At 44.0% G+C, this 23,204-nt stretch overlaps 1 protein-coding gene across 1 annotated transcript; it reads left to right on the top strand.

Annotated features, from left to right (window-relative positions):
- The first annotated feature begins 1,401 nt into the window (after positions 1-1,401).
- LOC135507447 (homeobox protein EMX1-like) lies at positions 1,402-7,160 on the top strand. Its single transcript, XM_064926984.1, has 3 exons — positions 1,402-1,878; positions 4,567-4,751; positions 6,317-7,160. The coding sequence occupies exons 1-3, from the start codon at positions 1,533-1,535 to the stop codon at positions 6,479-6,481; spliced, it is 696 nt and encodes a 231-aa protein (XP_064783056.1). The 5' UTR covers positions 1,402-1,532; the 3' UTR covers positions 6,482-7,160.
- The last annotated feature ends 16,044 nt before the right edge of the window (positions 7,161-23,204 follow it).

Genomic DNA, 23,204 nt, shown 5'->3' with positions numbered 1-23,204 from the left:
CATAGAGGTCTGAGGAGACAGGAGGAAACCTAGAGGTCTGAGGAGACAGGAGGAAACCTAGAGGTCTGAGGAGACAGGAGGAAACCTAGAGGTCTGAGGAGATAGGAGGAAACCTATAGGTCTGAGGAGACAGGAGACAGGAGGAAACATAGAGGTCTGAGGAGACAGGAGGAAACCTAGAGGTCTAAGGAGACAGGAGGAAACCTAGAGATCTGAGGAGACAGGAGGAAACCTAGAGGTCTGAGGAGACAGGAGGAAACCTAGAGGTCTGAGGAGACAGGAGACAGGAGGAAACCTAGAGGTCTGAGGAGACAGGAGGAAACCTAGAGGTCTAAGGAGACAGGAGGAAACCTAGAGGTCTGAGGAGACAGGAGGAAACCTAGAGGTCTAAGGAGACAGGAGGAAACCTAGAGGTCTGAGGAGACAGGAGGAAACCTAGAGGTCTAAGGAGACAGGAGGAAACTTAGAGGTCTGAGGAGACAGGAGGAAACCTAGAGGTCTGAGGAGACAGGAGGAAACCTAGAGGTCTGAGGAGACAGGAGGAAACCTAGAGGTCTGAGGAGACAGGAGGAAACCTAGAGGTCTGAGGAGACAGGAGGAAACCTAGAGGTCTGAGGAGACAGGAGGAAACCTAGAGGTCTGAGGAGACAGGAGGAAACCTAGAGGTCTGAGGAGACAGGAGGAAACCTAGAGGTCTGAGGAGACAGGAGGAAACCTAGAGGTCTGAGGAGACAGGAGGAAACCTAGAGGTCTGAGGAGACAGGAGGAAACCTAGAGGTCTAAGGAGACAGGAGACAGGAGGAAACCTAGAGGTCTGAGGAGACAGGAATAAAACCTAGAGGTCTGAGGAGACAGGAGACAGGAGGAAACATAGAGGTCTGAGGAGACAGGAGGAAACCTAGACACTATGACATTGAGGCTTTGACATATTTTTAATAAGCATATTATTGATTTTATAGGCTATGCTTTAATGGATAAAGTATTGTCATCCTCAAACGTGTAGGCTAAACAACACTGGTTTCATTATACATTAATTTGGTGTGATGGGCTATATTCTGGACAAGAAATGTGAGTGTATATTCAACCGGAAGGTTTTAACTTGTGTTATACTTGCAGAATGAGCCAAAAAAATCAGCCGAGGAAACACGACAAGGCTATTTGGTTTCATATGAAGCTATTGTTGCTATATGAGCTGCTGAACGACGTCTATAACTCTATTCCTGCTTCTGCTAAATCCACACCCCGGGTACATGAGAGAACTCATTGACAGGTGTACTCTTCCAATCAGCGCAATCTAGAATACCATTGTCTCGCTTGCGCACATCTCAGTCCTCCCAGTTCCAGAACGTTGATTTGTCCTCGTGTCCGCTCGGTGCGCGTGCATGGATCTCACCTCCATAACAGGAGGTGCTCGAGGTTCCCGCTCAGAACATCGGTCCGGGGGCTCTACCGTAACCATTGATGCTCACTATGACTTTCTGAGGGAACCATTTTGACTGGATTTCTGGATTTCACTACCCGAAGTGACGAAGATGTTTTCTTCGGTGAGTAAACGTTGTTTTATGATAGAGTCATTGGTGGTCAAAGAAAACTCTCAAACCACGGAAGATCCCATCCGACCGACGGCCCTGACTTATTCAAACTCCACTGACGCTTTCATGAACGGGTACCAGAGTCCCACCGGCAGATCTCTGTATCAGAACCCGGAGCTGGTGTTCCATGAGTCGGTCAACCACCCCGGGCTGACAATGAACCCCCACCAGCTAGGAGGGGGCCACCTACAACACCCTTCACACTTCTTTGGGACACAGCACCGAGACCCTCTCAACTTCTACCCATGGGATTTACGAAACAGGTTATTCGGATACAGATTTCAAGGTAAAGGATTGGAGAGAGAGAGAGAGAGAGAGAGAGAGAGAGAGAGAGAGAGAGAGAGAGAGAGAGAGAGAGAGAGAGAGAGAGAGAGAGAGAGAGCGTGTGTTGAAAATTGAATATCAATCATCAGATAATGTTTGTCTTTATTACAAAATTATTGTGGTGAAATGGGACTACGATGCATAGCCTCTATAACTCACCTTTTTCAGCCACAGGTGAACATAAACAATACCTAGAGTGGGTATGAGATAGAGTGCTTATCGACAACATTTCCACTAGATTGGATATGAGATAGAGTACTTATGGAAAACATTTCCACGTTCCATTCCCCCCCATTGGCTACACTTTGGTAAAGGGAAAAGCGTCAATCAGATAGTGGGGATGTTTATGTTGCCAGTTGAACTCCCTGCCTTGGGCCATTTCAGCCTATATTGTCATACTAGCAACAAATGAACACATACACGGTTACAACAGGAGAAATAAGAGGTATGGAACGATGAGGTTGTGACATTTGAATGAATATGTATACTGTTAAAGGTCTTCAGCGAGGTTATGTGGGCTGTGTCCGCTTACAACTTCTATTCAATGCAGATATTGGTGCGGTACACACAGAGCCGTCGGAAAGTATTCAGACTCCTTGACCTTTTCAACATTTTCTTACATTACAGCCTTATTCTAAACATGTATGAAATATTTGTTTTTCCCTCGGCAATCGACACACAATAGCCCATAATGCAGCCCACATAATGACAAAAGCGTGGTGCATCAAATATCAGTTATAAGCAGAGCACATATTTCATTAAGGTGACAGGTAATTACATTCAAAATTAAGAGCATTAAAAAAATATGCTAAACATCAAAATCACTCCATTTGGAAAATGTGATGGCGTGTCAGAAACTTCAGTTTGCATTACAATGTTGATATCAGTGTATTTGTATAATATTATACGTGTATTATAGCCTAATACAATTAAATGTGATTAGGCTATGATAGAATATGTAGGAGTCTGTCGTTTTGTATTCAAAGTGTAGGGTACGAGGGTCCAGATTAATGGAGCGCAAATCTAACCAGTTTATTTCCCCACGACTGGAAAGGTTTCACCGGCACACACCGGGCCACAGGCAATCTGTAGAGGAAATACTGTCTTTGTTACGCGGTCAATCCCACTGCGAATTTATCCAAACCAAACTACTATCTTATCTGAGTGAGTGCGAAAATCGTAATTATTTTCTTCCCTAACGTTCAAACCAGAATTTTGTTTCAGAATCTAGCCAATTTTTTTTAGGTTGTAAAAAAAACACACACTTTTAAATAGACTATATGGTTTATATGCATCAGTAGACTCGATTAATTTAATATGTTTATAATAATTTAATTAACGTATTGGCCTAATTATGATGAAAGATTAATGTCATTATTCTCAATATAAAGTAGACTAATAATATTATTAAATTATTAAAAATAATTGTCACACAGTCTTATTTGGAATGATATCAAATTGACAATTTAAATTGATCCCTACGTTGATATGGACTCAGCACACGCAGAAGAGTTGTATAAAGTATTCATAGACTACATCAAACTACATAAAGAGTTTATAAACTAGCCTCAAACCAAAAGGGCAAATATTCATTTGAATTAGTCTCAGATCCCTCTCTGCCTTGTGCTGTGTTCTTTTCCACCTCGTTGCAGAGCAAAACGCTCCTGGTGTTGCTCTGTGTTCTAATTGCTTCAATCAATTCAATTCAAGGGGCTTTATTGGCATGGGAAACACATGTTAACATTGCCAAAGCAAGTGAGGTAATATACAAAAGTGAAATAAACAATAAAAATGAACAGTAAAGATTACACTCAAAGAAGTTCCAAAAGAATAAAGACATTACAAATGTTATGTATATATACAGTGTTGTAACGATGTACAGGTAATTACATTCAACATTAATGTCTCAGCCTCCAGTATTTATGCTGCAGTAGTTTATGTGTCGGGGGGCTGGGGTCAGTTTGTTATATCTGGAGTACTTCTCCTGTCCTATTCGGTGTCCTGTGTGAATCTAAGTGTGCGTTCTCTAATTCTCTCCTTCTCTCTTTCTTTCTCTCTCTCGGAGGACCTGAGCCCTAGGACCATGCCTCAGGACTACCTGACATGATGACCCCAGTCCACCTGGGGTCATCCCCAGTCCACCTGACCGTGCTGCTGCTCCAGTTTCAACTGTTCTGCCTTATTATTATTGGACCATGCTGGTCATTTATGAACATTTGAACATCTTGGCCATGTTCTGTTATAATCTCCACCCAGCACAGCCAGAAGAGGACTGGCCACCCCACATAGCCTGGTTCCTCTCTAGGCTTCTTCCTAGGTTTTGGCCTTTCTAGGGAGTTTTTCCTAGCCACCGTGCTTCTACACCTGCATTGCTTGCTGTTTGGGGTTTTAGGCTTGGTTTCTGTACAGCACTTTGAGATATCAGCTGATGAACGAAGGGCTTTATAAATACATTTGATTTGATTTGATTAAGAGCATTAAAAGAATGCTAAACACCAAACTCACTCAATCTAAACCGCAGTGTGATTCTCCCTCTCTCTCCGTCTCGGTCATCACTAGTTACCACAGCCACAAAGTCATAAACGATATAGCCAATTTTGACTTTGTGGATGTGGTAACTAGTGGAAATCCTCTCTCTCTCTGCAACCAGGAAACGATGTTTCCCAAGAAAGCCGGCTACTCCACCGCCCATTCGCCCAAAAACCCAAGCGCATCCGTACCGCCTTCTCCCCGTCGCAGCTCCTGCGGCTTGAGCGGGCGTTCGAGAATAATCATTACATAGTAGGAGCCGAGAGGAAACAGCTGGCCAACAGTCTCAGTCTCTCTGAAACACAGGTGAGAAACGCTACTAAAATACCCTATATGAAATATATATATGGCACACAGTTCAAGAATAGGCCTATATAAATTAATTTAATACATTCCAGCCCAAACTCATTCGGAGTTGATAAATTCATGTCAGGAGGACTGCTTTTAATTGAAATAAATAATATAATAATATCTTGAAGAACTTTTAATTAAATGTGTTGTAAATAAAGAATATGATTGTATGTTTTTCAAAATACGAGTCAATAGCCTATTATTAGGCATATTCATTATTACGTCTACTGAAAATCATTAGCTTTTTCTTGCAAGCCTAAGTAGGACAAATATTGACACGGGGCGGCAGTGTAGCCTAGTGGTCAGAGCGTTGGACTCGTAACCGGAAGGTTGCAAGTTCAAAACCCCGAGCTGACAAGGTACAAATCTGTCGTTCTGCCCCTGAACAGGCAGTTAACCCACTGTTCCTAGGCCGTCATTGAAAATAAGAATTTGTTCTTAACTGTTAACTTAACTGCCTAGTTAAATTAAATAAAAAAAATATGTTGAAATTAACCAACTGTTAGCAATAGGGTTTATGATAGAAAAGTGGACTATTACAATTTAGTCCACTTTTCAAGCTCAGTAAATCATTTTACTAAATCATAATCAGGTGAAAGGGGAAGGAAAAAGGACTTGGGAGCCTGTGATTTATATTTCTGATCCGTTTTCATTGGAACGATAGTTTTTAGGCATGAGGACTGCAGATGTGGCCAGGGCAATAAACTGCAATGTCCGTACTGTGAGATGCCTAAGACAGCGCTACAGGGAGACAGGACGGACAGCTGATCGTCCTCGCAGTGGCAGACCATGTGTAACAACACCTGCTTGTAATGACGACTAATACTTCAGAATCGCTGCGAGAGCAAGACCAAACATAATTACATTGATTCAATTCTAATATCTAGCGTACAGTATTGGTGTTGAGAGAAGGAAAGCCATTCAACCAGCTCTGTGTACAGAGTCTGATAAGCTTGTTGTTGCAGTCGTCATGCATTGTTTTTAGTATTATACCTTTTCTGTGTACATTTCACAAGAAACAATTCTGAAATTGAGTATCCAGGTTAGAGTTATATAGGCATAGAGGGGCTTGTATAACCCTCCAATAAAATACAACATTCTCTGTCTTCCTCCCCAGGTGAAGGTGTGGTCCAGAATATAGATGTCTCTAATGTCCCTGTCTTCCTCCTCAGGTGAAGGTGTTGTCCAGAATATAGATGTCTCTAATGTTCCTGTCTTCCTCCCCAGGTGAAGGTGTTGTCCAGAATATAGATGTCTCTAATGTCTCTGTCTTCCTCCCCAGGTGAAGGTGTGGTCCAGAATATAGATGTCTCTAATGTCTCTGTCTTCCTCCCCAGGTGAAGGTGTGGTTCCAGAATATAGATGTCTCTAATGTCCCTGTCTTCCTCCCCAGGTGAAGGTGTGGTCCAGAATATAGATGTCTCTAATGTCTCTGTCTTCCTCCCCAGGTGAAGAATAAAGATGTCTCTAATGGTCCCCCAGAATATAGATGTCTCTAATGTCCCCGTCTTCCTCCCCAGGTGAAGGTGTGGTTCCAGAACAGGAGGACTAAACACAAGAGACAGAAGCTGGAGGAGGAGGGGCCTGACTGTCATCAGAAGAAGAAAGGAAGCCAGTACATCCACAGATGGAGGCTTGTCACTAAGCACGGCAGCTCCGAGGACATCGACGTCGGACTGGACTAAGACCCCAACCCTGGCCATCTGCCCCCCCCAACCCCTGGCCTGTGTCCCCTTTTGGAACACAAGAGGACCAAAGTTAACGCTAGTTATTATGTAAAGTTATGAAGTATAATGACATGTTAAAAACAGAACTTTATGGTACTTGACTTGCATCCATCCAACATAATGATCTCATGTCTGATCTATGTAGGTGGTGTTCCATCCTACAGCTTCTATGATCTATGTAGGTGGTGTTCCATCCTACAGCTTCTATGATCTATGTAGGTGGTGTTCCATCCTACAGCTTCTATGATCTATGTAGGTGGTGTTCCATCCTACAGCTTCTATGATCTATGTAGGTGGTGTTCCATCCTACAGCTTCTATGATCTATGTAGGTGGTGTTCCATCCTACAGCTTCTATGATCTATGTAGGTGGTGTTCCATCCTACAGCTTCTATGATCTATGTAGGTGGTGTTCCATCCTACATAATGATCTCATGTCTGATCTCTTATTGGAGGTGTTCATGCTATATTACACATCTTCTATGATCTCTGTAGGTGGTGTTCCATCCTACAGCTTCTCTGATCTATGTAGGTGGTGTTGCATCCAACATAATGATCTCATGTCTGATCTATGTAGGTGGTGTTCCATCCTACAGCTTCTCTGATCTATGTAGGTGGTGTTCCATCCTACAGCTTCTCTGATCTATGTAGGTGGTGTTCCATCCTACAGTCTGATCTATGTAGGTATGATCTCTGATCTATGTAGGTGGTGTTCTATGTAGGTGGTGTTCCATCCTACAGCTTCTATGATCTATGTAGATGGTGTTCCATCCTACAGCTTCTCATGACAGGACCAGCAGTCCTGTCAGACAGGACCAGCACCATGATCATCTAGTCAGACAAGACCAGCACCATGATCATCTAGTCAGACAGGACCAGCACCATGATCATCTAGTCAGACAGGACCAGCACCATGATCATCTAGTCAGACAAGACCAGCACCATGATCATCTAGTCAGACAAGACCAGCACCATGATCATCTAGTCAGACAAGACCAGCACCATGATCATCTAGTCAGACAAGACCAGCACCATGATCATCTAGTCAGACAAGACCAGCACCATGATCATCTAGTCAGACAAGACCAGCACCATGATCATCTAGTCAGACAAGACCAGCACCATGATCATCTAGTCAGACAGGACCAGCACCATGATCATCTAGTCAGACAGGACCAGCACCATGATCATCTAGTCAGACAAGACCAGCACCATGATCATCTAGTCAGACAGGACCAGCACCATGATCATCTTTGTTGTGATTTTTCAGACAGGATGCACCATATCATCTAGTAGACCAGCACATGATCATCTAGTCACAAGACCAGCACCATGATTTTGTCATTTAAGAATCATCAAAATTCTAGTCAGACAAGACCAGCACCATGATCATTAGTCAGACAAGACCAGCACCATGATCATCTAGTCACAGACCACCTGGATCATTAGATGGTGACCACAATGATCATCTAGTCAGACAGGACCAGCACCATGATCATCTAGTCAGAAAGACCAGCACACATATTTATTAAATAAGGACCAGCACCATGATCATCTAAACTAAGGAACAGTGGAGATCTTTGTTGTGCACGATGTTGTATATATTATAGGATTCACACTGGAGATGTTTTGGATTAAGAATCATCAAAATTCATATCAAGATAATTGTGTTCAGTTGCCAAACATTTTTGAAATGTCACAACCTGGCTATTAGATGGTGACAAACAAGGAAGTACACACGTTGGCAGTTAAAGAGTAACACACATATTTATTAAATAATAGAAACTAATGTATGGATGAAGTTAACATGTGTGTAAGTGTTGAAGGATGTAATGGAGATGTATGGATGAAGTTAACATGTGTGTAAGTGTTGAAGGATGTTAACCTAATCAAAAAATATAACATGCTTGTAAGTGTTGAAGGGTGTAATGGAGATGTATGGATGAAGTTAACAGAGTGTTGAAGATGTAATGGAGATGTATGGATGAAGTTAACATGTGTGTAAGTGTTGAAGGATGTTAAGACTAGAGAGAGACAGACATATAATAGACAGAGAGACAGAGAGAGACAGACAGGGAGAGACAGAGACAGACAAAGAGAGACAAAGAGAGACAGAGAGAGACAGAGAGAGACAGAAAGACAGACAGAGAGAGACAGAGAGAGACAGAGAGAGACAGAGAGAGACAGACAGAGAGAGACAGACAGTGAGAGACAGACAGTGAGAGACAGAGAGACAGACAGAGAGAGAGACAGACAGACAGAGACAGACAGAGAGACAGACAGAGGGAGAGAGAGAGAGAGGGGACTGGGCACCAGGATCTTTTATCTCCTAGTTGATCCGAAACCCAGGTGCAACTTGTCACCTTAACGACCCAAATCAGCTCCACCTATCCCAAATCTGCAAATAGAAGCACAAACACAGGAGATGTCAGGGAGGCGTAACACCCCCTCCCATAACAATCGTGGACTAACAAGGACCCGAAAACAAAATCCACAACCACACAAATACAACTGATCCAAAATCATGACTAATAAAGGTCCAGACACAAAATACTATACAAACCATCAAGGTAAGAGACCCACCGGATGCCCATGATACCAACCCAACCAAATCACCCGACCCCGTCCAACCTCAGCAACCAGATGCCCATGATACCAACCCAACCAAATCACCCGACCCCATCCAACCTCAGCAACCAGATGCCCATGATACCAACCCAACCAAATCACCTGACCCCGTCCAACCTCAGCAACCAGATGCCCATGATACCAAACCAACCAAATCAACCCCGTCCAACCTCAGCAACCAGATGCCCATGATCACCAAATGACCCCGTCCAACCTCAGCAACCAGATGCCCATGATACCAACCCAACCAAATCACCTGACCCCGTCCAACCTCAGCAACCAGATGCCCATGATACCAACCCAACCAAATCACCTGACCCCGTCCAACCTCAGCAACCAGATGCCCATGATACCAACCCAACCAAATCACCCGACTCTGTCCAACCTCAGCAACCATGGTACCTGGAAGCAATCATTTAAGAGAAAGAAATGGAGACCGAGCAACAGGAGAGCAGCAGAACCCAGAGTGACAGGAAGGACAAAATAAACCCTGTACAGACCACCAACCGAAAAGAAACCAACGCAACAAAGGAGTCTGAAGAACGACTAAATCGGTGCACAGGAAAGCACAACAGCAACCACATTATCCACACCTTTTACAGGTCATACATCCAAATGGATGCAGGAACAAACACCAGCGTATAATCCTGCCATTTGGGCAAAGCATGGTGTGCAGGAAAGTAAGGGGGTTGTGGTCAATGTAAACCACAATAGGGACCACACCTGACCCCACATATACTGTACCTTAAGGCAAGGGCCTCTTTCTCCTCCACTGAATAATTCAACTGATAGCTATTTCTCCCAAAAGTTTAACAGCTAACAGGATGTTCAACACCTCCATCTGCTTGAAGCAACACACCACCTGCCCCCACATTACTGGCATCCACATGTAGGCTGAAAGGCTGTTCCAATCGTGGGGCAGCCAACACAGGGTCAGAGCTAAGAAGCAGTTTCACATTTTCAAAAGCGCTCTGACAGCAGGAAGACCAGATGCCCTCTTCTTCTACAGATTAGTCAGAGGTGCTACAACCGTGGAGTTGCAGCAAAACCCCTCGATAATACCCAACCATAACCAGGAAGTCTTGCAGCTCCTTCTTGGTGGTGGGAGGTGGAAACAGATCGATAATAATAATAAATAACTTTAGCACCGGAAGAACAAGACCTTGCTCGACCACTCTGCCGAGGTAGGTCACTTGCCTGGACAAACTCATATTTGGCTAAGTTCACAGTGAGACAGGCCTCTGGCAAACGATGTCGCTCCCAAGTGTCACAATAAACAACTACATCTAGATAAACAGCACATCCTTCAAGGCCAGAGATCACCCTATCCATAAGATGCTGAAACGTAGCAGGAGCGTTGCGAAGGCCTAAACTCCTGACCGTATAGGAGAAAAGACCTGAAAGGATGAATAAAAGCACATATTTCACAATCTCTTGTTAACAATTGGCACCTGCCAGTAACCCTTCAGTAAATCAAACTGGCTGACAAACCGGGCAGTACCAACCTGGTCAACACAATCTTCCATCTGTGGGAGTGAGTAACAGGCAGGTTGTCACACTATTAGCCTTCCGGTAGTCAGTGCAAAACCTAAGAGAACCATGTGGCTTGCTCACCAAGAGACACAGAGATGCCCAACTAGAGAATGATGGTACACCAATATCATTAACTCGCATGTACTTAATCTCTGAGTCCAAGTGACGTAGCTTCTCCAATGAGACACAATACAAGTGTTTAATAGGGACAGCATCCACAACATCAATATCGTGCACTGCCAAATGTGTATGAGAAGGTGTGTCAGCAAACAAAGACTGAAAATCAGTGATCAAATCAGTTAACTTGACAATCCAACAAAATCTCCAAGGGACTCTGAATTCATCAACCTACCCTGCAAATTATCATCAGGCCCTCCTCTTCATCATTCTGTATGTGAAGAGCGGCTGATCTCAGATCAACGGATTCCACCAAACAAACAGTACTAACTACGTCCGTTTGATTTAGTTCTGATTTAGCCAATTCAGAAGACAAACTTCAACTTCAAAAGTCTGATGAAAATGCTCAAGGGCCCCTGGACTGTGCGCATGATAATCACTGGCCTGATTAGGTTTTATATGCAATTGCCGCAAGTCTTGTGCAAATATGTGCAAAGTGAAGTTGGAACCCTGATCGCTCTGAATCACCTTAGGTATTCTTAAAATGTAGATGCACTGTGACAAAGCCTTCACAAACAGACTTAGTGGTAATGTTGCGAAGTGGATCGGCTGCAGGATCTCGTAGCCTGACACATCACAGATAACATGTAGGTGCTACCCGCTTTAGAACAGGGTAAAGGTCCAACACAATCAAAAAAGCAAATGCTCAAATGGCTGGCCTGTAACAGTAATAGGTTGTAGCGGGACTGGTCTTAACATCTGATTAGGCCTCCCAGTCAGCTGACAAACATGGAATGTTTTGATGTAAGGGAAATGTCTTTAAACGAGGCCAATAAAAATTGTGCAATATTCGATCATAGCTTTTACTAACCTCTAAGATCCCAGAAACGTCATGAGATGTTTTCAAAACTAGATCTTGAAGCTTAGAAGTAACCACTGTCATGATGTTGCCCCGTTGGTGAGGTTTATGCCCCCCCATAAATACCCCTTTTCTATCTCTACTCTACAGAATGGACTCTTGGAAAGCTCTTTGTTAACAGAGAGAGTATGGTAACATCAAAAGGTTGGGAACGGAACAACATTTTGGTAATCCAACCAGTTGAAAGTATCCGTCAAGAATAGAATATGATTTCAGATCGGTTGTCGTCTGAGACATTATTACTGATGGACGACATAAACTGTATCTTGGAATGTCTACACATTGTAGTTCAGATTCACATGCAATTGTTGTGCAATTGAAATGTTTAAATATGAAACTTTTGTGAAAAAATGAAATGTAATATAAGTTTTTAAAATGAGAGGATTGTTTTCATAAGTAAAATATGCTCTATCAGTGGCCACACCCACGTGAATAGGCATTGGTTGGAAATTATGAACCTACCCGTTTCCTATATTTCTATAAGAGCCCCTTGACCCAATTCACGGTGATCTCTGAGCCAACCTCAGTGTGAGCTCTGGTTGTGAATGGTTGAACAACTACAAGCTAACGCAATTAACATTGTGTTCCCGATGACGGATGTCCATTTGTTTATAAGGGCGAATTTCAACATGGAGGTGACAATCGCCACGTTGAAAGGATGATTTTGACTAGCATGAACTTATAGTATGGCAAATTGGTATGAACTTTGAACTCTAATTCACTAAAGAAGTGAACATCCTAGACATCGAGTTACCAGCAGCAGCTGTAAACGTGCGTGGCCTAGGAAAGGACAAACAATCTCTTCAGAACAATAGGGTACATCAAAATATTCGTTCTACTACACGACGACGGTACTACAACGTAACCATTCCACAACAAGACGACACTACAACTCCCAGAAATATTCTTCAAAGAACAAGGGAAACCCAACCTTCCATCTTCGACCCATCAATCGAAGCGCAGAGTAAATATTTATTTTTCATTTTCCTTTTCTGAATGGGCGGTTATTTAGAATGCATAAGATTCTGCATTTACGATAGCATAGCTTCTCAAGGCCCGATAGAGACCCAATCCTTTTTTCCTCAGTCTTCCGGGTCTTCAATTCAACTTTCATTCAAACCCAACCCCCTTTCTTTGTGTAACCAGTCATCATATCGGTTTTGTCCTCTAGGGACGTTTTCTTTTATGACATAATTAGTAATCAATGTATGATCCATCCTGTGTATATGTAATTCTGTGTGATTTAGGTATTTAGTAAATAAATAATTTAACCAAATGTTGTATTGCTGATTCAACGTGTTAGCCAGGGTTCCTGAAGATAACCAAGAATTTTACGACGTTCAGATGAGACTGAATAAGGTTACGATTAATAATCGACTGCTATTGATATAATTACATTTACATGATTACTTTAATCAGGTGATATTAATTACAGAGAATTGATTTTATAACATAGCATGTCATATCATTTAATCCATAGTAAAGACACGACACTGCATTCTGAATAATAGCATCACCCACAACTTTTGCTGTGAGGTGTCCATTTCCTCACCAACAACTGATCTTGAATGTAGTAACCCTGGACAGCACTCCTTAACTCCTCAGCTGGAAGTACTTGATCAAATAAACTTTTTAAGGTAGGATCAGTGGACTGCTCCATCACAAGATCACGACAGGATATAGGCAAAGGTAAATCATTTAATGGATTATCAAACTGTTCGGCTATGTGTTGTGTCAGTTCAGTTTTGACCGTAATGTCTGAGTCACAGCACATGCAAAGAATACCTCTGGGAATCTCTATGTTTTCATTGATGATCCCTACATGGAATGGGGTATGAGAAACCACCAGAGGAGATACATCACGCCAGACACGACTACCGGCTAAATTGTTATCAAAATCACATGAACACCGTCAACGGGCAGAAAAGGACGCACCCCAAGGGAAACCTCACCTTGCACTAGGTCAGATATCCTTTTGACTTTGTGCAAGAGTATAGACAATGTATTAAAACCTGTCCCTAGAAATCAGGACACTGGTTCCTGTATCTGTCTCTAGAGAAAAAGGCAGAACAGAGTCCAAAATAAACAATTCAGAGGCAACAGTGTCTCAAAGAATCTTTACTGGCACATCACTTCCCAATAGTGAAACAACCCTCTGTGACAAATGGCGAATAATTAGTACTAAAAGGTTTGGACAATTCTTGAGCGTGCACAACAGGATTAACATGAGGGACAGGCCCAGCTAACACAACAGGTTTTACATTTGTGCTGGCCAATCTGCTGACCTTTTTTTTTACCAAGAACAGGACATTCATTCTTCCAGTGGCCTTTACCTTGACAATAATTACAGATTTGACTTACATCATTCTGTCCACATGAACCACATTCGGCTCTAGATGGAAATTACCAGAACCAAAGGAATTAGCTGAACAAAATCCACTTAAACTGTTCCTCTGCCCCCAGTCTCTCATACGGACCCTCCAAAACTGCCTTTTTGGGTCAGTACCAACTCATCTGCCAAAACAGCAGCTTCAGATGCAGTCCATACTTTGTGTTCATTTATAGCAAGACGATCAGGGACAGATTCTTTAAATTGTTCGAGGACATCCAGGTTGCACAAATCTTCAAAACTAGTGACTGCTGACGCAGTACACCAACGATTGAATTCAGTTAACAAATCCTGTGAAAACTCAACATGGGACTGTTTTTCACCTTTCCTCAATGTTCTTAAACGCTGTCGATATGCTTCAGGGAACAACTCGTGAGCATGCTTATTCTCCTGAATTAAGTTGGAAAAATAGGATGATCGAGCAGCTGTAAGGGCTCTTCGGTACTGTACGGTACTGTCTTTCCAAGCTAGTAGGAATACTTCCAGTTTGGTGTAGCAGCAGTGAGGGCTCTTTGATACTGCACGGTACTGTCTTTCCAAGCTTGTCGGAGGACTTCCAGTTTGGTGGAGCAGCAGTAAGGGCTCTTCGGTACTGTACGGTACAGTCTTTCCAAGCTTGTCGGAAGACTTCCAGTTTGGTGTAGCAGCAGTGAGGGCTCTTCGATACTGCACGGTACTGTCTTTCCAAGCTAGTAGGAAGACTTCCAGTTTGGTTCCAATTTTCTGGAAGCTTCAGAGCTCAGGTATTTGTGTACCAGGAAGCTAGTTTCTTATGACAAATGTTTTTTGTTTTTAGGGGTGCGACGGCATCTATTACGCAAGTTTAAATTAAGTTCCTCAGTTAGGTGGTTAACCAATTGTTGTACTCTGCCGTCCTTGGGTGGTTGGAGGGAGTATGGAAGGGCATCTAGGAATCTTTGGGTTGTCTGAGAATTTATAGCACAGCTTTTGATGCTCCTTGGTTGGGGTCTGAGGAGATTATTTGTTGCGATTGCAAACATAATAAAATGGTGGTTAGATAGGCCAGGATTAAGAGGATAAACATTAAGATCCACAATATTTATTCCACGGGACAAAACTAGGTCCAGAGTATGACTGTGGCAGTAAATAGGTCCGGAGACATGTTGGACAAAACCCACTGAGTCGATGATACCTGTAATGTGGACTTGAGGAGAACAGAACTTCAACCTGTAATGTGGACTTGAGGAGAACAGAACTTCAACCTGTAATGTGGACTTGAGGAGAACAGAACTTCAACCTGTAATGTGGACTTGAGGAGAACAGAACTTCAACCTGTAATGTGGACTTGAGGAGAACAGAACTTCAACCTGTAATGTGGACTTGAGGAGAACAGAACTTCAACCTGTAATGTGGACTTGAGGAGAACAGAACTTCAACCTGTAATGTGGACTTGAGGAGAACAGAACTTCAGTCATGTTCTCCTTTCATAGTATTCACAAGTGGTCTTTGATTATCCAGTTCACAACTCAACTACAACATTGGATTTCCAACTTTATTTTAGGATGGACAAATCGACTTCTACAACACATTATTGCTGCTTCAGCTCAGATCATTCTACATGGATAAAATATACCAGTCTCTTGTGAGGAACCAGTAGAGCTACAGTAGCTGTTCTGAGCAGGTAAACAGCTGTCACCTGGCAGCCATTATTGAATGTTTCAGTATAGTAGCTGTTCTGAGCAGGTAAACAGCAGTCACCTGGCAGCCATTATTGAATGTTTCAGTATAGTAGCTGTTCTGAGCAGGTAAACAGCTGTCACCTGGCAGCCATTATTGAATGTTTCAGTATAGTAGCTGTTCTGAGCAGGTAAACAGCTGTCACCTGGCAGCCATTATTGAATGTTTCAGTATAGTAGCTGTTCTGAGCAGGTAAACAGCTGTCACCTAGCAGCATTTATTGAATGTTTCAGTATAGTAGCTGTTCTGAGCAGGTAAACAGCTGTCACCTAGCAGCCATTATTGAATGTTTCAGTATAGTAGCTGTTCTGAGCAGGTAAACAGCTGTCACCTGGCAGCCATTATTGAATGTTTCAGTATAGTAGCTGTTCTGAGCAGGTAAACAGCTGTCACCTGAATGCAGCCATTATTGATTGAATGTTTCAGTATAGTAGCTGTTCTGAGCAGGTAAACAGCTGTCACCTAGCAGCATTTATTGAATGTTTCAGTATAGTAGCTGTTCTGAGCAGGTAAACAGCTGTCACCTGGCAGCATTTATTGAATGTTTCAGTATAGTAGCTGTTCTGAGCAGGTAAACAGCTGTCACCTGGCAGCATTTATTGAATGTTTCAGTATAGTAGCTGTTCTGAGCAGGTAAACAGCTGTCACCTGGCAGCATTTATTGAATGTTTCAGTATAGTAGCTGTTCTGAGCAGGTAAACAGCTGTCACCTGGCAGCATTTATTGAATGTTTCAGTATAGTAGCTGTTCTGAGCAGGTAAACAGCTGTCACCTGGCAGCATTTATTGAATGTTTCAGTATAGTAGCTGTTCTGAGCAGGTAAACAGCTGTCACCTGGCAGCATTTATTGAATGTTTCAGTATAGTAGCTGTTCTGAGCAGGTAAACAGCTGTCACCTAGCAGCATTTATTGAATGTTTCAGTATAGTAGCTGTTCTGAGCAGGTAAACAGCTGTCACCTAGCAGCATTTATTGAATGTTTCAGTATAGTAGCTGTTCTGAGCAGGTAAACAGCTGTCACCTGGCAGCCATTATTGGATGTTTCAGTATAGTAGCTGTTCTGAGCAGGTAAACAGCTGTCACCTGGCAGCATTTATTGGATGTTTCAGTATAGTAGCTGTTCTGAGCAGGTAAACAGCTGTCACCTGGCAGCCATTACTGAATGTTTCAGTATAGTAGCTGTTCTGAGCAGGTAAACAGCAGTCACCTGACAGCCATTATTGAATGTTTCAGTATAGTAGCTGTTCTGAGCAGGTAAACAGCAGTCACCTGGCAGCCATTATTGAATGTTTCAGTATAGTAGCTGTTCTGAGCAGGTAAACAGCTGTCACCTGGCAGCATTTATTTCACAGAGTGAATGGATCACTTAGGCAGTAGATCCATCAGTAGAACACTTGTAGATCAGGCAATTCAGATCCCTCAGTTTCAGTAGATCACTCAGAGGTCCTTATTGACTCAGTAGATCACTCAGAGGTCCTTATTGACTCAGTAGATCACTCAGAGGTCCTTATTGACTCAGTAGATCACCCAGAGGTCCTTATTGACTCAGTAGATCACTCAGAGGTCCTTATTGATTCAGTAGATCACTCAGAAGCCTTTATTGATTAATTCAGTAGATCTCTCAGAGGCCCTTATTGATTCAGTAGATCACTCAGATGCCCTTATTGACCCAGTAGATCACCCAGAGGCTCTTATTGATTCAGTAGATATCAGTGGCCCTTATTGATTCAGTAGATCACTCAGATACCCTTATTGACCCAGTAGATCACCCAGAGGCTCTTATTGATTCAGTAGATCTCTCAGTGGCCCTTATTGATTCAGTAGATCACTCAGAGGCCCTTATCAATTCAGTGGATCACTCAGTGGCCCTTATTGATTCAGTAGATCACTCAGATGCCCTTATTGATTCAGTAGATCACTCAGATGCCCTTATTGATTCAGTAGATCACTCAGAGGCCCTTATTGATTCAGTAGATCACTCAGAGGCCCTTATTGATTCAGTAGATCAAACAAAGTCAGTTACACACACAACCATATATGGTATGAGGTAGGCAGTGCTGGACTTGGGCAGGAGCTCAGTACCGACACCTCATGTTCTATTGTGGAGCTCCTGTTGCTGCCATAGAATATTAGATCAAATGTATTGTGGAGCTCCTGTTCCTAAATATAAACAGTAAAGGCACCCAACATGATGAGTCCCAGAACCTATTTCAGTCCATGTCAAGCTCTGGAGGACCGTACAGCACTTTGGGAAACTATTCAGACTTCTTGATTAATATTGTAACTGATAAACAGGAGAATTTGAATTAGACATTGTGGTAGCTGTGAAAGAGTGGGACAGATTGAGCAGGTGGGGTGTGCAGGAAGAGGGAGGGCCAGGTCCGGTACCTTTACTTATGAAGGTGTAAAAGGAACCAGAGAGCAGTACCAGCTATACACCGGAGGGAGGGAGGGAGACCGTTTGGCTGCACGTGTCTGAAGGTTTGAGTCATATTTTTATTGTACCTTTATTTTACTAGGCAAGTCAGTTAAGAACAAATTCTTATTTTCAATGACGGCCTGGGAACAGTGGGTTAACTGCCTGTTCAGGGGCAGAACGACAGATTTGTACCTTGGTCAGCTCGGGGGTTTGAACTCGCAACCTTCCGGTTGCTAGTCCAATGCTCTAACCACTGGCTGTCTGTGCTATTTATAGAAGTAATTAAATATTAAACATTTTTAAAGCATGTGTTGGTTGACTCTATGTACAGTTGGCAGAGGAGAGAGAAAAAGAGAAATGGATCGAGAGAAATTAATGGAGAGAGATGGAGAGAAATGGATGGAGAGAGAGAGAGATGGTAAATATGCTCCAGCAATGTTGTTCCAGTCTCCCTTTTGGAAAGAGCTCTCTCTCTCTCTCTCTCTCTCTTCTACTCTAATACCCTGTTCCTAGTGTGGGACAACGCACTCAGCAAGGAACCCAGATATACCCTCTCCTCTTCTAATGAGGAGCTGTACAGGGTAATGTGGTAGCTCATCAGACAGCATACTGTAGACAGGGAGGATTCAGACAGCATACTGTAGACAGGGAGGAATCAGACAGCATACTGTAGACAGGGAGGAATCAGACAGCATACTGTAGACAGGGAGGATTCAGACAGCATACTGTAGACAGGGAGGAATCAGACAGCATACTGTAGACAGGGAGGATTCAGACAGCATACTGTAGACAGGGAGGATTCAGACAGCATACTGTAGACAGGGAGGATTCAGACAGCATACTGTAGACAGGGAGGACTCAGACAGCATACTGTAGACAGGGAGGACTCAGACAGCATACTGTAGACAGGGAGGACTCAGACAGCATACTGTAGACAGGGAGGACTCAGACAGCATACTGGAGACATGGGAGGACTCAGACAGCATACTGTAGACAGGGAGGACTCAGACAGCATACTGTAGACAGGGAGGACTCAGACAGCATACTGTAGACAGGGAGGAATCAGACAGCATACTGTAGACAGGGAGGAATCAGACAGCATACTGTAGACAGGGAGGAATCAGACAGCATACTGTAGACAGGGAGGAATCAGACAGCATACTGTAGACAGGGAGGATTCAGACAGCATACTGTAGACAGGGAGGATTCAGACAGCATACTGTAGACAGGGAGGAATCAGACAGCATACTGTAGACAGGGAGGACTCAGACAGCATACTGTAGACAGGGGAGGATTCAGACAGCATACTGTAGACAGGGAGGATTCAGACAGCATACTGTAGACAGGGAGGATTCAGACAGCATACTGTAGACAGGGAGGATTCAGACAGCATACTGTAGACAGGGAGGATTCAGACAGCATACTGTAGACAGGAGGATTCAGACAGCATACTGTAGACAGGGAGGATTCAGACAGCATACTGTAGACAGGGAGGAATCAGACAGCATACTGTAGACAGGGAGGAATCAGACAGCATACTGTAGACAGGGAGGAATCAGACAGCATACTGTAGACAGGGAGGAATCAGACAGCATACTGTAGACAGGGAGGATTCAGACAGCATACTGTAGACAGGGAGGAATCAGACAGCATACTGTAGACAGGGAGGAATCAGACAGCATACTGTAGACAGGGAGGAATCAGACAGCATACAAAGACAGGGAGGAATCAGACAGCATACTGTAGACAGGGAGGAATCAGACAGCATACTGTAGACAGGGAGGACTCAGACAGCATACTGTAGACAGGGAGGGAATCAGACAGCATACTGTAGACAGGGAGGATTCAGACAGCATACTGTAGACAGGGAGGATTCAGACAGCATACTGTAGACAGGGAGGAATCAGACAGCATACTGTAGACAGGGAGGAATCAGACAGCATACTGTAGACAGGGAGGAATCAGACAGCATACTGTAGACAGGGAGGAATCAGACAGCATACTGTAGACAGGGAGGAATCAGACAGCATACTGTAGACAGGGAGGAATCAGACAGCATACTGTAGACAGGGAGGAATCAGACAGCATACTGTAGACAGGGAGGAATCAGACATCATACTGTAGACAGGGAGGAATCAGACAGCATACTGTAGACAGGGAGGAATCAGACAGCATACTGTAGACAGGGAGGATTCAGACAGCATACTGTAGACAGGGAGGATTCAGACAGCATACTGTAGACAGGGAGGACTCAGACAGCATACTGTAGACAGGGAGGACTCAGACAGCATACTGTAGACAGGGAGGAATCAGACAGCATACTGTAGACAGGGAGGACTCAGACAGCATACTGTAGACAGGGAGGATTCAGACAGCATACTGTAGACGGAGAGGAATCAGACAGCATACTGTAGACGGAGAGGAATCAGACAGCATACTGTAGACAGGGAGGATTCAGACAGCATACTGTAGACAGGGAGGATTCAGACAGCATACTGTAGACAGGGAGGACTCAGACAGCATACTGTAGACAGGGAGGATTCAGACAGCATACTGTAGACAGGGAGGATTCAGACAGCATACTGTAGACAGGGAGGATTCAGACAGCATACTCTAGACAGGGAGGATTCAGACAGCATACTGTAGACAGGGAGGAATCAGACAGCATACTGTAGACAGGGAGGACTCAGACAGCATACTGTAGACAGGGAGGACTCAGACAGCATACTGTAGACAGGGAGGAATCAGACAGCATACTGTAGACAGGGAGGATTCAGACAGCATACTGTAGACAGGGAGGAATCAGACAGCATACTGTAGACAGGGAGGAATCAGACAGCATACTGTAGACAGGGAGGACTCAGACAGCATACTGTAGACAGGGAGGAATCAGACAGAGGACAGCATACTGTAGACAGGGAGGAATCAGACAGCATACTGTAGACGGGGAGGAATCAGACAGCATACTGTAGACGGGGAGGAATCAGACAGCATAATGTAGACAGGGAGGAATCAGACAGCATAATGTAGACAGGGAGGAATCAGACAGCATACTGTAGACAGGGAGGAATCAGACAGCATACTGTAGACAGGGAGGATTCAGACAGCATACTGTAGACAGGGAGGAATCAGACAGCATACTGTAGACAGGGAGGAATCAGACAGCATACTGTAGACAGGGAGGAATCAGACAGCATACTGTAGACAGGGAGGAATCAGACAGCATACTGTAGACAGGGAGGAATCAGACAGCATACTGTAGACAGGGAGGATTCAGACAGCATACTGTAGACAGGGAGGAATCAGACAGCATACTGTAGACAGGGAGGAATCAGACAGCATACTGTAGACAGGGAGGAATCAGACAGCATACTGTAGACAGGGAGGATTCAGACAGCATACTGTAGACAGGGAGGACTCAGACAGCATACTGTAGACAGGGAGGATTCAGACAGCATACTGTAGACAGGGAGGATTCAGACAGCATACTGTAGACAGGGAGGACTCAGACAGCATACTGTAGACAGGGAGGACTCAGACAGCATACTGTAGACAGGGAGGAATCAGACAGCATACTGTAGACAGGGAGGAATCAGACAGCATACTGTAGACAGGGAGGATTCAGACAGCATACTGTAGACAGGGAGGATTCAGACAGCATACTGTAGACAGGGAGGAATCAGACAGCATACTGTAGACAGGGAGGATTCAGACAGCATACTGTAGACAGGGAGGATTCAGACAGCATACTGTAGACAGGGAGGAATCAGACAGCATACTGTAGACAGGGAGGAATCAGACAGCATACTGTAGACAGGGAGGACTCAGACAGCATACTGTAGACAGGGAGGAATCAGACAGCATACTGAAGACGGCAGCTCCAGACAGACGGCTGGGTCGGTTCTGGGAGCAGGCACAGGACTCACCAGGCTGGGGAGACATGCAGGAGGCCTTGTCCTTGGCCGAGGCACAGGACGCACTGGAGACACTGTGTGCTCCACCGCATAACACAGTGCCTGACCAGTAGGACGCTCCACCCGGTAAGCACGGGGAGTTGGCTCAGGTCTCCTACCTGGCTCTGCCGATCTCACCATGTTCCCCGCCCCCAAAAAATCTGGGGCTTCCTCTCATGCACTTCTCCTCGAGCCAACTCCTCGCAGCGTCACCGCTCCATTTTGGCTGCCGCCAGCTCCTCTTTAGGACGACGATACTCCCCCGGCTGTGCTCATGGTCTCTTGCGGTCCAAGACTTCCTCCCATGTCCAAGAGTCCATTCTTCCACACTGCTTGGTCCTTTGGTGGTGGGTAGTTCTGTAATGAATCTCCTCTTCATCTGATGAGGAATAGGAAGGATCAGACCAAAACGCAGCGTGGTCAGTGTCCATGTTAATTTTATAAATAAACTGAACACTGCAATAACCAAAAAACAACTGAGAGAGAGTGAACGAAACAAAACAGTTCTGTAAGGTGAAGACACACAAAACAGAAAACAACTACCCACAAACTCAGGTGGGAACAGGCTACCTAAGTATGGTTCTCAATCAGAGACAACGATTGACAGCTGCCTCTGATTGGGAACAATACCAGGCCAAACACATAGAAATACAACACATAGAACAAAACATAGAATGAAAAACATAGAATGCCCACCCCAACTCATGCCCTGACCAAACCAAAATAGAGACATAAAAAAGGAATTAAGGTCAGGATGTGACAACATCTCTGGGTTGCTCCTCTTTTCAGTTCGCTGCAGCTAACGACTGGAACGAGCTACAACAAAACACTCAACTGGATAGTTTTATCTCCATCTCTTCATTCAAAGACTCAATCATGGACACTCTTACTGACAGTTGTGGCTGCTTTGTGTGATATGTTGTTGTCTCTACCTTCTTGCCCTTTGTGCTGTTGTCTGTGCCCAATAATGTTTGGACCCTGTTTTGTGCTGCTACCATGTTGTGTTGCTACCATGTAGTTGTCGAGTT

This window comes from Oncorhynchus masou, chromosome 21, assembly GCF_036934945.1.
Source record: "Oncorhynchus masou masou isolate Uvic2021 chromosome 21, UVic_Omas_1.1, whole genome shotgun sequence".
Taxonomy (NCBI): domain Eukaryota; kingdom Metazoa; phylum Chordata; class Actinopteri; order Salmoniformes; family Salmonidae; genus Oncorhynchus; species Oncorhynchus masou.
This window is presented reverse-complemented; position numbering and strand designations above follow the sequence as displayed.